Raw genomic sequence first — 15,185 nt, forward strand, 5'->3', positions numbered from 1 at the left:
AGTCGCCTAAATTCGCGTGCGACGTTTTTTGCGCGAGGTGCAAGTAAACTTCAGAAAAGCCACGAGTAATGCGTCATGATGCAGGACTTGCTCTTCCCTTCGTGACCACTGTCAACCATCTTTTCGCTGCAGACCATACCGCGCCAAAGTTGCGTTCGGGCTTAGCTTGCGCGCGGCTCAGCGGGCCTGCAGACCACCGGCGGCGGCGTTGCTCGCTGTCGCCTCGCGCGGCACGGACGCGTGCACCCAGCTTTGGACGGCATGCCAGCATGGACTTGGGGCAACCCTCAGACACGAAGACCGAGGACTCATTAGGGAAAGATAAGGCGGAGAAAGGACTACAAAAGATCCGTAGGGCTTTAGTTTCTGTATCGGACAAGGCATCTTTGCGAGAGTTTGCGCAGTTTCTGGTTGGCCACAATGTTGAAATCATATCCACGGGCGGTACGGCAGAGAAACTCCGCGGCTATGATGTGCCCGTAATAGATGTCAGTGAGTATACTAGCTTTCCAGAGATTCTTGACGGGCGCGTGAAGACCCTGGTTCCTAAAATTCACGGAGGTATCCTGGGTGTTCGCGGTAACGCCTCACACGAAGAAGCGATGAAGCTCCACAGCATCGAGTACATTGATCTTGTTGTGGTGAATCTGTACCCTTTCGAAGAGACGGTGCGAAACGACGGGAGCTATGAAGCATGCATCGAGAATATTGACATTGGGGGACCAACGCTCATCCGAGCTGCTGCGAAGAACCACGCGAGCGTAACCGTCGTCACTGACGTCCACCAGTACTCAGACGTTATGGCTGATATGAATGATCATGATGGGTGTACAACTTTGTCCCTTCGGAAACGCCTTGCGGCTGTTGCGTTCTCTCTCTGTGCGTCGTATGACAGCTCGATTGCGGCGTGGTTCATGGAGGGTCTCGGGAAGCCGTTTCCGGACCGAATTACGATAAGCGGACGTTTGAAGCAGCGACTGCGTTATGGAGAGAATCCTCATCAGCCAGCTGCGTTTTATATGGACATGAGAGGAACGATCTGTCCAGGCGTTGCAACGGCCGAACAGGTTCAGGGCAAAGAGCTTAGCTACAATAACATCCTGGATACGGATGCGGCGTTCCGTCTCGTGAGCGAGTTTACAGAGCCCGCATGTGCGATTATTAAGCATTCTAATCCCTGCGGTTGCGCCACTGGTGTCTCGACCGAAGATGCCTACCTGAGGGCTCTTGCCTGTGACCCGATTTCTGCTTTTGGCGGTATCGTTGCGTTGAACAGAAAGATTGATAAAGCAGTTGCAGAGCAGATCACCAAGGCGTTCACTGAGGTGGTGATCGCGCCAGATGCATCCGCGGAAGCTTTGGAGGTTCTTTCTGAGAAGAAGGCGACCAGAGTTCTTCTCACGGGAGCTATGCCGGATCCGCGGGCGCAACTGCAGAGTTTTCGATCAGTCATGGGAGGCTTTCTTGTCCAGGCTCTGGATACGAAGATGGTTACAACGGAGGAGCTCAAGATTGTTACCAAACGCACCCCCACGGAAAACGAAATGCGCGATTTGCTTTTTGCCTGGAAAGTTTGCAAGCACGTCAAATCGAACGCAATTGTTTATGCTAGAGATGGAGCCACTGTCGGCATTGGCGCGGGACAAATGAGTCGCGTAGATGCATCGAGAATTGCAGCCTGGAAAGCGCAGGAAGCCTCGCGCCAGGCCGAGGAGGATACTAGTCGCACGGCTGGATCTGTCGTCGCCTCTGATGCCTTCTTTCCTTTCGTGGATGGGCTTGTTGCCGCGGCGGATGCCGGCGCAACCGCCGTGATTCAACCAGGCGGGTCCAAGCGTGATGCGGAGGTTATCGCTGCTGCCGATGAACGAGGGATTGCGATGGTCTTTACCGGTATTCGACACTTTTTACACTGAGATGCATTTCAAGGACTTGGTCCTCACCATTCCGTGAGGGCGTCATCTTCCGCATGGCTGCGCGCTTCCGTCGAGACGCTCGGAGGCTCGATACTCATACGCGCTGCGCGCAGTACGCGCAAAAGCGCCACTCGGGTCTGCAAGCATAAACGCTCTAGGTCATTTGTGTTGACGGCAACTGTTGTATCGTCCAATGGTATGTTTTGGATGTTGTCTGCCTCTCTGAGTCCATTCTCAAGGTCGTGCACAAGTCGCGCGTACGCAGATTCCAGCTTTCTGTAGCTCGCTTGGAAGTTTCGCCATACTTTGGGAACGGTGGTTACTGCATTGTCTTCAGGCTCAGGCGCTTGAAAACTGGTCTCTCTAAAATCCCGAATCGAGCCGCAATTCTGAATCTCGCGTTGTAAGAGCGTGTGCATGTTTCGATAGAAGCCCACCTGGAACGCTAGATTGCGGCCTAGTTGATGCCCATCTTGCCAGGCGCTTTCGAAAGCCAGTTCCCGTAGTTTTGCGTGCACGTTCCTAACACCTTGGACGATGGCATCCTGTTCCAAGCATCTTAGAGAGTCAAAGAACTCAAGCGACGCTTGCTGTTCGACAGCGTCGCTTCGGTTCATGGTTCCACGGGTTTAGCGTCCAGGCACTCTTGGAACTCAAAGAGGCCAAGGTATTACCAGGACTGGTAATTCTTTCGGGAGATAGTTTCAGCAACTTGCACCACGCCTACGAACAGCAAGTTCTTCCGAGCCGGTGGGTTACCGGACAGGACTGGCAAGTCCAGCCAGACACGCCTGTCTGCGCCAACGCTCACAGTAGCCGGCGACTGGACCTCGGCTCCTCCACAGACGCTTTCTTGCGAGAGAAACTGTCGAACAGGGTCCGGCTCCAAGTTATTTTGTGGTGTATAAATTTAGTGTACCTAGCCAGACTTTTCAGTTTGCTTGAACGCCAACAGTAACCAGGATAGAGAATCTAGCGCAATTGAAAAGGACCCTTGCACCTGAAACGCTGCAGCACGTTCGTAAACATGATATTATGAGCGATTCATCAACGGCCTCACGCTGAGCCTACGAGTCTAGAGTCCCTTTTATGAGCCGGATGCACAGACACTCGCACAAGTTGCAGCATCGTAAAACCGCTTATGTGCTCGATGGCATGCAAAACTCATGAACATAGTGTCGACGGCGTGCAGTCTCAAACAGCGGCATTCGAAGAGCAGATTTTCGACTCTATCTTCTATACGATGCAGATACAAACGGCGTTTCCAGAAGGTTTTTTTGTAATGAGCCCGAATCGTGGTCGCTGGGTAGCGCTGGAAACGGCATTAAGCTCTGTCGATCATCCTGGTATCGTTTTAAGTACGTTGCTAAAGCTGTCGCCAGAATCCGCGGCACGTTCGAGCAGCGCATCATCTTGGATAACGTCCCTGGGACTGTTTGCACAAGCCCAGCACACGTTGCAGAAGCGAGTGGCATTGCGCAGAGCCGTGCAGCGTGTCGACTCCTCTGGATGCATTCAAGCAGGGGGGCTGTTGTAGGCCCTTGCCTTGAACTGATTGGAACACGAAGCGAAGGGTCGCAAGGCCGACGCTCGAGCATCTGGTTGACGGACAGGTAGCCCTGCTCCTGGCAGGGAAGCATTGGCGTCAATAAGCGCACTCGCTGAACAAGGAAAGGCATAGCTTTCACGCGTGCGCCCTGTGTGCGATTTTTGACAGTCAGCATCTCAGCCGTATGCATCGAAGGCCAGAACACGAAGCGACGATCCATCCGTGGACGTGCTTCCAGCGTTGCATGAGACAAGGGCTGTGCGCTCGCGTAGGTCGATCCAGATAAGGCCGAGTTTAAAAGGGATTACATGCTGCTGACGCTTTTATCGGAAAAATATCGCAATTCGAGCTCCTACCGAAAATAAGATGACCGGCGCTCTGAAGTTCATTGCTCGCGGAAGCTCCATAGTGGGTCGCTCGGGCGCAGCGATGTGCGATGCCCATCCAAAGACCACAACACGGACGCGAACCTTGAAGCCCGCCTCAAACCAAAGCACATGTAGTAGCTAAAGGTGTAACATAACTTCGCGTCTATTCGCGCTCGTAACGTTGGCGATCAGCGATGAACGATCCCATCGTACTGGGCCTGGAAGAAACGGATGGCGTCTTCCTTTGATACCCGCTGGAGCGGCCCGACCGTCGAGCGGCAGCGCCTTCGGCGAGCAACACGTGCCCCCCGTCGCTTCAACACAACAACAAAGTCCATCCCAAAGATACCAGTGGCTGGATCATATTTCAAACCGAGGTCGATGTGTTCTTGGATGCCAAACCCAAAGCAACCTGTATCCGAGAAGTTTGATTCGTGCAACTCATACTCTCGCACCCGAAGACCACGTTCCAACAGATCTAAAGCCTTCTGCCCTCGAATTGTAACGTGCGCAGAAATGCGCTCGCCGCGACGGATCCCAAACTGCCTTATAGTCAGGCGTGCTCGAGAGGTGACCACAGCCTGGCCGTCAGGGTTCTCCTCAGTTGCGGTCAGTTGCTGGAGCACTCTGCAGGCTTTGGTCAGAGGATCACCACTTGAGCCGACGCAGCAGTTGATAACAAGCTTATCCACTCTCAACTCCCGCATCGGGTTCTCCAGCTTCTTTGGGTTTACCATCTTGATAACAGTAGGAGCGGTATGCTAAAGCGTACGCTTACAACACAGGAGTATACTAACGCCGCACGAGTCCGGGTAGCGACGATTCCCCGCCGATTGACTTTGGTACATATCTTGACATTATGGTTTCATGGATCGGCACATGGCGCACAACGGAGGCGGCCGTAGCCGATCCGGCAGGTGCCTGATAGGAAGCGTCGACCTCAAAATTGCTGGTACACTGGCAGGCACCCGAAGTAGCTTCTGGATCCATGCGTTCTTTATCTGCCTTAACAGAAGGAACTTTATCGGGGTCGTTACCAGCGCATTCGCCCAATAGCTTGTACACATGTCCTGACGCTGTGATCACCAAGGTCTCGAAACGGAGCACGCGCGCCATTCCTGTTTATTCGTGCTCGTGCGTCCGAAAGCATACGCCAGAGCGCCCTCGGCGGTCATCGACTGGGTCGGAAACATCGTGCCCCATTTGTGGGTTTTGTTGCATTCGTTTTCGCACTTTTTGAGCGTCGTGCCGAAGCTACTCTGAAGACTGTCCCGCGATGCAGTCTTGCTTTGCACGCCAAGGCACACCGGATTCCGGCATCCAGCGGTTGCTGGCTCGACAAATGGTGCTAGCTAGTGCTTTTTCCGAACAAATTTTCGATCGGGGGCTTCTGCACCATCTCGTTTTGTAATGCGCGTCCGTCACCATGATTTGCAAAGGCATATCGTTTGGGATGCTGCGCTAGAAGCCCTTTTTCATCCGAGTACGAATAAACGGAACAACATGAACTACTCGCATTATTCCTACCTTGAGATACGTTTTCGACCCCTCTCGTTAAATTTACGGCCTCGATATTCGATATACAGCTGTGGCGGCTTACGGATTCAAGATGTGGGTTTACGATCCTAGGTCGTTATTACGGAACGGCTTGTTTGCCTCTTCGCCGCTGGAAACCTTGATGTCACAGGAATCGACAAGAAATAGCAACGCTCGAACAAGATTTCCTTAAATAACCGGTATCCTTATAAAATCCATACTGGAAGCTTCCACTCTTCTAATTTCCTTACGTATACCATATGCAAAACGTGCATTATTCAGGATTTCGATCCTTCTGTTTCAAAGCAGCTCATTGGTGTACGAATGCTCGCCACTGGATTGACAAAGAGAAAACTCGACGTCGATCCTCGATGCCTTGTTCACAAGCTCATGCCGAAAGCTCTCTGGACTTGTCTTGCAAAGTAATCCTTTCTACTTGAAAAATGAATCCTCCAATTTTTGCGGCATGCGACGAAACAGCGTTCTACAAGAGCATGTGGTCCTTCACAAAAACTGCCCTCGGACGCTCTCGTCTCATCTGTTTGCGTCGAAAGCGCTCTGGGACTCGTACTTGAGTTATAGCAGCGATCGCTTCCAATGGAGAGTGCATCACAGTTTTGTAAGTAGCGAGTGCAGACAGATGATTATATCCGAGTTGGTCTCCAGCCTTGATTTTGTCTGCGGTACTTTTTTTCATCGTGAACAGTATCGGGTAGAAAAAGCTTCTATCGAATGGGACATCGTACGCTTTTGAGTGCAGCGGATAATGCACTCTTGGAACGCATCGTCCAGAGGAAGTCGGTGATCAGACCTTATGCCTCTGGGCACGGAAACGGAGGAGGATATCGAGGTGAACCTTCCGTGCCGTTCAAGGGCATACATTGACCTCTGAAGCGAGTCTTGACGTGGCATGGGGAGCTCTCGGAGGAGAAGCACGTATTGCGGGCCTATTGGAACACCTGAATACAGTCAAGTGTCCCCGTTGTGAAAGGCATTCCGACGCTGTATACAAAGAAGAGGGAAATAGCAAGTGAAAAGGCAGTAACAACTTTCGTCTGTGCAGGTGAAGCGTAAACAGCAGTCGGATGCGGCGAGATCGAGACTCTGAGGCAGGTGCGAACAACCGTGGACTACTGACAATAGAGCTTCAGCAAAACAGGCGTCTAGCGCGTTCAGAGCCGAAGATATGAGAGAGGGAGTTGGGGCAGCCGCCGACAAAGCCGCCAGGGGCTGGTGTTGACAATTGTGAGAAGAGGCCCAAAGTTTGGCGTGTATGCCCGAGTAACTGGATATATTCAATCTTATTCTGCTACGGGTGTCGTTTGGTGCATGTATTCTGAACAGCGAAATGTCATAGACGCTTCCATATGCATATGCATTCATGATTCAGTCGATTTGCCCATGACGACAGGAACGTGTCAGTGCCCTTGCGAACGCACGCTCTGCACGAAAAGCTTCTACCTTATTCCTTTATGGTGCCACTCGAAGGGCGTTCCCGGATGCTTTAGCGGTTGCCCTCTCACCTGAGACGTACATTTCATCGATGACATGGGCGTACTTTTCTTGTACGACACGGCGCTTAACTTTCAGGGTTGGGGTGAGCTCGCCGCCTTCCACGGTAAGCTCGGTGGGAAGGATTCGAAAGTACTTGATCGTTGCATACGACGGCAGTGTCGCGTTCACTTCATCGATGTAATGCTGAATCACATCAATGATTCGCTTATCTCTGGAGAGTATATCGGGGCGAGACTCCGTAGATTCTATGCCAATCTTAGAGGTCAACGCCGGGAGCGCACCCTCATCTAGCGTAATCAGTGCAGTGCAGTACGGTTTTCCGTCGCCAATAACCACTACTTGGGCTATGCCGTCGAACGTTTTAAGCCGCGCTTCTGTTGGCTGAGGCGCGATGAATTTCCCGCCTGATGTTTTAATCAGATCTTTCAGGCGATCGGTGACAACAAGATAGCCGTCCTCATCGAAACTCCCAACATCACCGGTGTGCAAGAACCCAGCATTGTCAATAACTTGGGCAGTACCTCGTGCATCATTGTAGTAACCAGCGAAGACGTTATCGCCTTTCGCGAGGATTTCTCCATCCGCACCAAGAACTACTTGAATCCCACGGAGGGGCAGGCCCGCGGTCCCCGGCTTGATGGCGCCTTTTGGCGTCAGCGCGATGACACCCGTGCTCTCGCTCTGGCCATACAGCTCCGCGATGTCGATACCTATGCTCCGGAAGAAGCGTGAGATCTCTGGATTCAGCGGCGCTGCTCCCGAGGCGAACGTATGACATCGATCGAGCCCAAGCAGCGTCAGGATTTTGCCAATGATGTGCTTCTGGTAGAGGCGCCACTGGACGGTGGTCCAGATGGCTGGCCGTTGTCCGCGTATGCTGTTGCGACACTCACCAATGGATGCGCCGTTTCGGAGTGCCTGGCTGATGACGGCGCGTCGAAGGAGCGCCTCCGAGGCGAAGCGTTGCTTGAGCGCGGACGCAAACTTTTCCCATACCCTTGGCACGCACAGGAACAGGGTCGGACGCACCTCCGCCAGGTTGTTCTTCACTGTAGCAAAGCTCTCCGCAAAATAGACGGCATTCGCATCATAGATAGCAAGCAATTCACCTTGAATGCGCTCCGCGATATGGCAGAGTGGGAGAAACGACAGTGTAATATCGCCGCCGTTTGAACCTACACAACGGGATATTTCCTCTGCAATGAAATAAAGGTTGCGATGTCGATAGCATGCTCCCTTGGGTTTTCCCGTTGTCCCCGAAGTGTATACGGTCATGCAGATTGCCGACGGCAAAATGGCTCTCGCTTGGCGTTCAATGTTCGTTGCTGCGCTCTCAAAGTGCCGTCGGCCTTTTTTCAATAGTTCGCTCCACGAAATATTTTTCCAGTGTGGTTTCCGACCGCATCGAGGCGAAACTTCTCGTGTGGTATCATTCATGAGCACGACGAGCTGAAGCTCCCCAAGCATTTCCGCAGTATCTAGCAGCTTTGCGTACTGCATTTCAGAGTCCACGAAAACAACTTTCGCTCGAAAATTCTCACAGACAAACGCAACTTGCTCCGCTAGATCGTTCGGATATAGACCGGTGGTACAGCCTGCAAGACACATGACCGCCAGGTCCGCGATAAGCCATCTGGGTGAGTTCGAACCCAAGATGGCAGCGTGGTCGCCGGCCTCGAACCCGCATTGCCTCAGGCCGTTAGCGATTTGACAAACCAGTCTACCGTACTCCTTCCACGAGATGGATACCCATCCGTCGCCTTCTTTCGATGCCAGGGCAGCAGAATCCGCACAGTTTCTCCGAATCCCATGAGCATTATCGAAAAAAAGGTTCAATAAGGTTTTCGTTCTAGTCTCCTCTTGAGTAAGCGCGAGTTGTGGGGGCTGCTCTCCCTGTAAACCGGGAGAAAGGAACGAGTCGCTTGGAGACCCTTCAGGATTCTGCGTGAAGATTCCTGCAAGGAATGGAGCTGCATTATTCGGCTTCTTCGAATCTTCAACCTTGCCTAACGTTCGCTCACGAGTTACCCGATGCGCCATGTTGTACGACCTAGACGCTGAGCCCTGAGGCGTCTGGAACGTGTTCTGTGCCCTGGGCTGCAACCACAGCGACGCAAGCGTGTCATTGCCGTGCTGTTCGCAATTTCCCTGCACGCCCAGGTGAAGGTTGCTGCTGAGCGATCGCATAGGCGCCGGCCCCGGTGTCGGGCTTGCTGCAGGGGTAACAAAAGCATAACCAGAGTCACTTGGCACGTCACTGGTACGAAAATGTTTCATAACCATCGAGTATATATATACCTACCCGCAGACGCCTCCCAGCCTTTTTACCTCTCGACTGTTATATCGGCTTCAGCCTGGCCTCGTAGATCCTGAGCCTGAGTCGCTGCCTCACAGCATCGGATCGCGTCAGCGCCGTAGGTCTCGTCTTCATCGGCTGAAATCGATGGTGGCGTTGAGGTCTCGGTTCACGAACTCTGTGCACTCATGGCCTCTGGTGGAACTCATCAGTGCAAGGAGTCCTCGAACGCATGCCCTCTGTGCGACTAGGGTCTCGTCATCGACCCGTCGGGCAAACGCTTTTTCTCGCCTATCTACTGCCTTCCTCTCCTTCGTGCTTTTCGTCACTTGCTACTTTTTGCCTTCGATGGGTGATGAGAAGAGGATTTTTCCGTTTGTTTTCGGCAGCGGGCGATACCGGCCCTCCAGGGTCCTCGAATTCCATATCCATTCCTTTCCCTTGCATTTTTTCTTACTGCAAATGAATGCAATTCCCTACGCCTTTAGGTGGGGACATTTCTGGAGGGGGGTGGCTTTTGCGGAAGAAAGATGAATTATAGCCCGCTGTCGCCGTGTGCTGAAAGCTTCAGCGATTCGCACAGTTGAGCGATCTTTACCTTTCTCGATATGAAAGACTTATCTGATGAGGTTTAATCACGTAGAGTACGGAGAAATGAAAAGCAGCTCTACCCCAACACATTCGTCGAAAGCTCGAACGCAAGAGGAATGGTGAAATGCTGCGTCTGACCGTAGAGGGACGCCGCCAAAGGTCAGAGGAAAGTCTTCTATGATTCGACAAAGTGGGTGCTGTTGTACGTGCCTGCTCTACGGGTGAAGCTGAAGGAGCCAAATCAATCCACCGCAGCTCGAACAGAGGATGATGTTGTCGTTCTCATCGTGCTCGATCGGACCTAGAACGATCTCCCTCTCCGCGAATGCCCAAACATGCACCGGCCGTTCCGTCCGACGCACGTCTCATCGACTAAAACGCACGAACTGACGTCTCTCTGCTTTATACGGATAGCGACGTTTCAGGAACGCTGTCGATGCAATCACGATGGACGATGCCCTTGGGTGAGTTAGGACTCTTCTGCGACAGTGTCCCAGGGTTTCCAGGACCATAGGAACAAGCTGTTGAGAAAACGGAGACACCTGTGACGGCTATGACCATATCCTTTGCTTTTCTTAAGATGATCAACGTGTCGTTTTCTACCATTGACGGCAAGCAGTCTCTAAAAATATCTGTATTTGCCACAGAGCGCACATACTTGTTTCTTCCATTGTTCCTCAATCATCAGAGTCCTGTGGTATGACGGACCTGAAGGAGGAATGCTGTCCTCCATGGACACTTCAGTAACGAACATACCCCACAGGCAATTCGTCTAGAATCTGCAGAGTATATTACATAGGGATCCCGATCTGCTGCGATGCAACGCACCAGGAGTGAAACAGAATCGAGTTGACAGTCTCCAGTTCTGGGACGGGGATAACCAGCGGCTATGGTCTAAGCTGTTGCAGCTGCGACTGCGTTCCAAATACCTATAAGCTCGGAGGCCGCCCTGGAACGTGCTACTGAATGAGCGCTTTAGAGGTAAGCTGAATGATTTGTTACGAGTCTGTTCCCTGTTGCGCTCTGTAGCGCCTCATGCGCGTTGTGTTACACCAAGCTGGGCGCACCAAGGTAAACGTGCACAGCGCCGCAAGGCACTGGAAACGAAGTTACCGATCACGCCCTGGTGCAGGTCACTGGGGAAACTCAATCGATCGTAAAAAGTTGTTTTCCGAACAGAATAGACGCTCCTCGAACCAGTGTATGAGCCTGGCTGGCGACTTACCACGTGTGCAAGCGTACACTTCGTCGAAGCTCTGGCGAGCCACGTACACCGTTGTCCTCAGCGCTGAGCGCGATGCAAGCGCGTCAGCAGCCAAGCTTGCTGCCTTTTCCAACGCCTGCAGCGATTCGACTTTATTGAAACTCGACTGTCTAGACGCATCGGAAACCTATCTTGCTGACGAACCCGAGCTCCGCAGGGCGGTCGAGGTCGAGCGCGGCCAAAGGGCCACTACCCTGGAGTCGTACTACACGAAACACTGGGAATGGAGCGGTGCGAAACATCTGCATGTGGCTGAAGGGCCGGAGTTCTCAACGCAGCGGGACGGATTGCCTTGCGCCCATGCAGCCAGTCTGCCCGCAGACTGGCAAGTACAACCACCGCGAAAGTTGTTTGAGGACGATGAATTTATCGCGTACTCTAAACCCGCTGGGGTCCTGTCATCGACAGTTCTGTACATGGCCATGATGTCTGAGTCGCCAGAGCACCGACAAAGTGCACAGGCCTGGCGCCTAGCGAACCGACTCGACCGGGATACGAGCGGCATCTTACTCTTTGGAAAAACGCCTTTGGCGAATCAAGTCTGTAATGCCCTGACCACAAGACGCTCAGGCAGCCTAGAGAAGCTCTATATCGCAAACTTGCACCAAGTGCAATGGAAACATATGCAGCATGATGATCAAATGCCACCCATGTTTCAAGTTGGGTGTGTGCTACGGGTCATAAGTGGGCACGGCACCACAAGGCGGGGACTGCACCGTCTCTACCCTCTTGAATGCGTCGGGCAACGTCTGCACGATCGAATGCGCCGTCCAGTTCGTATTGCAGAGACTTGGTTTCGCATCGAAAACAGGACGCCGCTTAAATCCGAGAATAGTCTTGTCGGTGACTTGGAAGCACATCCAGCGATGTTGTACCGTGTTCTGTGTGCACCTGTCACGGGGCGGACACACCAGATCCGTCTCCATGCACATGCTCTGGGTATGCCTGTTCACGGCGACGTTCGTTACGGCTCTCTGAGTGATTTACAGGGAACAAACTGTCACCATTTGCATGCAGTCGCGCTCGCATTCACCACTTCAGAAGGCAGGAAAATTTATATCGAGGCGGAAAGCCCTGCGTGGTTAGATTTTTCGGGTGAGGTAGAGCATCCTTAAATGCCTTGCCTACGATGCGCGATGCTACGTGTAGACTGGAACGAGAGACGCTCTACGCGCTCAGCGTCCAGAGTGGCATTCGGGGTACGATCTGCTTCGAACTCGATCAGTGGGAATGGATTGGGGTCAAGCGGCAAGCGACATCGTGCATGCAAGCCGCTTCCCTGGAAGCAGATAAACTTCGCGCATGCCCGGGATTCCTGGTAAGACTCATCGATCTCATGTGGTAAATATCGTGAACACAAGGTCTATCGCTGGCCGACCGCCTTTGACGCATACGAGACGTGGATGTGTCTCATAGATTGGAGACGTGGACGAAAAACTTCACTCGTAAGTGTTTTGTGCAGCAGGCTCAACATCGAGCTGCCTCATATTTAGTAAGTTTGTCTGGTATGCAGACAGGTGCGAACCGCTTCAAAAATTCCAGCAATTGTCGCGTCGGACCTCGAGGCGTTTTGATGCGAACTGCACGAAGCTCTGATCAGCTTGTCGCAGCGTTGAATGGGCGTCATTGAACAGGGATTTCCAAAACGCGTCATTGCTGTTGGCAACCAGAGCAGTGATCACCTCTCGCCCATAGATTCCCCCATGCTCTACCGACTCCAAACCAGTCTCTGCATTGGATAGAGGCCAGATCGACCTAGCAATGTCCCGAGCGCGACGCTCAAGTCGAACGCTTGCGGGTACGCTCCATGCGCCGCTGTTGGCGCTGCTGCCCTCGTGCAGACACAGAACAGCTTTGGATTGCCTTGAGAGGCATCGGCTCGTGGCACACCGGTCAGGGTGCGCATCCGGGATCCATGCGAGTGCTCTGTCTGACAGAAGTGCGCACGTTTAGCCTGTGAACGTTTGACTGGCTCAGTGTTCTGGAACGGCTCGCCAGTGCGCCGCAGTGTTTCCTGTTCACGACCACGTATGGCTCATTGAGACTGAAAGCGCATGTAATTAAATGTTCTGAGCTCACCCGCACGAGTGAATAGCTGATACTTGGTGGCAAATGAGAGCCACGGCACAAGCCGGCGGCCGTGAGCGCGCCTGGACCGAACCCCGTCCTCGCGCCAAACCAGTCGCAATCATATTCTAAGCTTGTGTAAAGGCGGTTTTGTGACAAGTTGCACCTTAATGTGTATTTTCAAGCGGGAACGCTCGAAAATGCGCGTGGGAACAGCGAAAGATTTTGCGGCTGAATCGAGCACACTTCTCGCGTAGCACGAAGTAAGTGTCCACGATTCGCGTTCTGCCGGTGGAATGTTTTGACGCGGCAGTTTTTCATATCGAATTCAAACTGGAATACAGACGATGCTCCAGCGTCATTCTACCCATTTTAGATTAAAATGGGACGCGCTCCTTACTCGGGTGTCCAGGAGAAACGTTCGCTTTCATTCAATTATCGCAAGCCAGACATTTTGGGACAGTTTTGGAAGCAGATATCTTTTTCTCTCGCTCATATCCGAGTTTCCATCGCCGCTCTCTCCTCTCGCCGCGGCATCGTTATCGGCATTCAAAGGATGTCGGTGGTGAGTTTGAAGTTTCAACTTGGTTCTTTCCTGCTGTTTTTCACAGGTTTGATGCGCAGATGGTGGTCGCCATCTACGCTTCGCTTGCCCGTTTGATCGCCTTGTTATATAGCATACGTTTGCCTTTCGCAGCGGGTACACTTGGCTCAGTTCAGACGTTCCCGTACTTCCACCCCATTTCCTACACCCCGGGGGCTTCCTTGTGGTGCATAAACGCTCACCTCATCGCTCAGCAAAAGTAGTTGACTGGTGCAATGGGCTTCCTGTGATGCGCTCCTCTGTTTCATGCCCAGTATTGTACGCTCCAATCACCGGCTTCTTCGCGCGAGCCATTTGGCGAGTACTCTGTCGGAGGCACCGTAAAGAGCATGGTTTCGCATTTGATACGGAATTTGTGGAACTCGATGTTGCCCAAAATGAAAAAGCACCGGAAGGAAGCCATAGGCTGGAGATCAAGTCGACATATCTCGATCCGTCTGCGCCCGTATCAGACAAAACGGTTGCGCATTATCCACAGGAAGCCAGCGCTGCGATAACTCAACTCCGAGCGCGGGACCTGTTTGCTTTCAAACAGAGGAGGCGGATGCCTTTGGAAGCGTATCTCAAGACAGGCATCGTGCTGCCGTTGAATGCCGTCTCCTTGGTGGCCAAAAATAAACAAATCTTGGTCCTTCTGAGCAGAATCGATTATTTGACGCGATAGTTTTAGAGAACTTTCAGTAAGAGTTCTTGAATATGTCCCCAATGGAGCAGGTCGAAGTTTTTCCTCGTCAATCCAGTGACGTGCATTGCTGCGTCCGTGGATCACATTGAAAGAGAAAGATCCAAAACTTGAAACGTATTTGATTTAAGCATGCCAAACCTGAGAAAAGGAGAAGCGTGGAGACTTGTACGTAAGCATTGAATGCTCGATTTCGGTCATTCGACGAGCCCTCCTTTGGGGGCATCGCAAATCATCTCGGATCCCGCAAATGAAAGAGTTCCGGCGGCTACAAGTCCAGGGAGCCACCCAAAAACGCCTCCGAGAATCCCAAAACTATTATTGAATTCGTAAGCACGCATGGCTTCACTTCGAATGCCGAGGCCTTACATCCGAACAGAGTTCGAGAAATCGAAAACCATGAAGAGAGCGAGCAGTGCTCTCTTCCATTTTGATAGAACCCGGGTCATCGATGCCAAAAACTCGGTGCAGCACTTTCGGATTGTATGCAGCTATGCACCCAGTTGCTTTCGAGAAAGCGTCCATTATGCTGCACTCTACCCTAAGGTTCCATTACCCATATTTTCTCTCGGAGGTAATGGTCGTTTTGTACGTTCTATGTGCGCCAAGTGCATGCCGTGAACATCCGCTGTATGGCCTAAACCGCTAGTGCGGATGCAGCATCGGGACAGTACGGCTTTGCCTTACAACTGAGGTCGTCGGCTCGAGGCGTGCTGCTCTTGACACAAGGTCGGGATTCATAATCATTCTGGGAGCCTGCAATCTGCGCTGATAGACGTCCTGCCTGCGACAGCGCG

General features: G+C 52.4%; 5 protein-coding genes across 5 annotated transcripts, besides 1 other annotated feature; 2 read left to right on the forward strand and 3 right to left on the reverse strand.

The window, feature by feature from the left end:
• Window positions 1–68: 68 nt before the first annotated feature.
• Window positions 69–1,916, forward strand: CYME_CML194C (phosphoribosylaminoimidazolecarboxamide formyltransferase / IMP cyclohydrolase; the record flags this gene model as incomplete). The annotated part of the gene is made up of 1 exon (XM_005536772.1): window positions 69–1,916. The coding sequence occupies one exon, from the start codon at window positions 69–71 to the stop codon at window positions 1,914–1,916; it is 1,848 nt and encodes a 615-aa protein (XP_005536829.1).
• Window positions 1,917–3,145: 1,229 nt separating this feature from the next.
• On the reverse strand, window positions 3,146–3,685 carry CYME_CML195C (hypothetical protein; the record flags this gene model as incomplete). Its single annotated transcript, XM_005536773.1, has 1 exon — window positions 3,146–3,685. One exon carries the CDS (start codon window positions 3,683–3,685, stop codon window positions 3,146–3,148), a length of 540 nt encoding a protein of 179 aa, XP_005536830.1.
• A 336-nt stretch (window positions 3,686–4,021) lies between these two features.
• Window positions 4,022–4,570, reverse strand: CYME_CML196C (60S ribosomal protein L11; the record flags this gene model as incomplete). Its single annotated transcript, XM_005536774.1, has 1 exon — window positions 4,022–4,570. The coding sequence occupies one exon, from the start codon at window positions 4,568–4,570 to the stop codon at window positions 4,022–4,024; it is 549 nt and encodes a 182-aa protein (XP_005536831.1).
• Window positions 4,571–6,839: 2,269 nt separating this feature from the next.
• Window positions 6,840–9,167, reverse strand: CYME_CML197C (probable long-chain fatty acid coenzyme A ligase; the record flags this gene model as incomplete). The annotated part of the gene is made up of 1 exon (XM_005536775.1): window positions 6,840–9,167. The coding sequence occupies one exon, from the start codon at window positions 9,165–9,167 to the stop codon at window positions 6,840–6,842; it is 2,328 nt and encodes a 775-aa protein (XP_005536832.1).
• A 1,639-nt stretch (window positions 9,168–10,806) lies between these two features.
• On the forward strand, window positions 10,807–12,150 carry CYME_CML198C (ribosomal large subunit pseudouridine synthase C; the record flags this gene model as incomplete). Its single annotated transcript, XM_005536776.1, has 1 exon — window positions 10,807–12,150. One exon carries the CDS (start codon window positions 10,807–10,809, stop codon window positions 12,148–12,150), a length of 1,344 nt encoding a protein of 447 aa, XP_005536833.1.
• A 2,879-nt stretch (window positions 12,151–15,029) lies between these two features.
• Window positions 15,030–15,185: part of a sequence feature (repetitive element) that runs on past the window's edge.

The sequence above is a fragment of the Cyanidioschyzon merolae genome, chromosome 12, assembly GCF_000091205.1.
Source record: "Cyanidioschyzon merolae strain 10D DNA, chromosome 12, complete genome".
NCBI classification, from domain to species: domain Eukaryota; phylum Rhodophyta; class Bangiophyceae; order Cyanidiales; family Cyanidiaceae; genus Cyanidioschyzon; species Cyanidioschyzon merolae.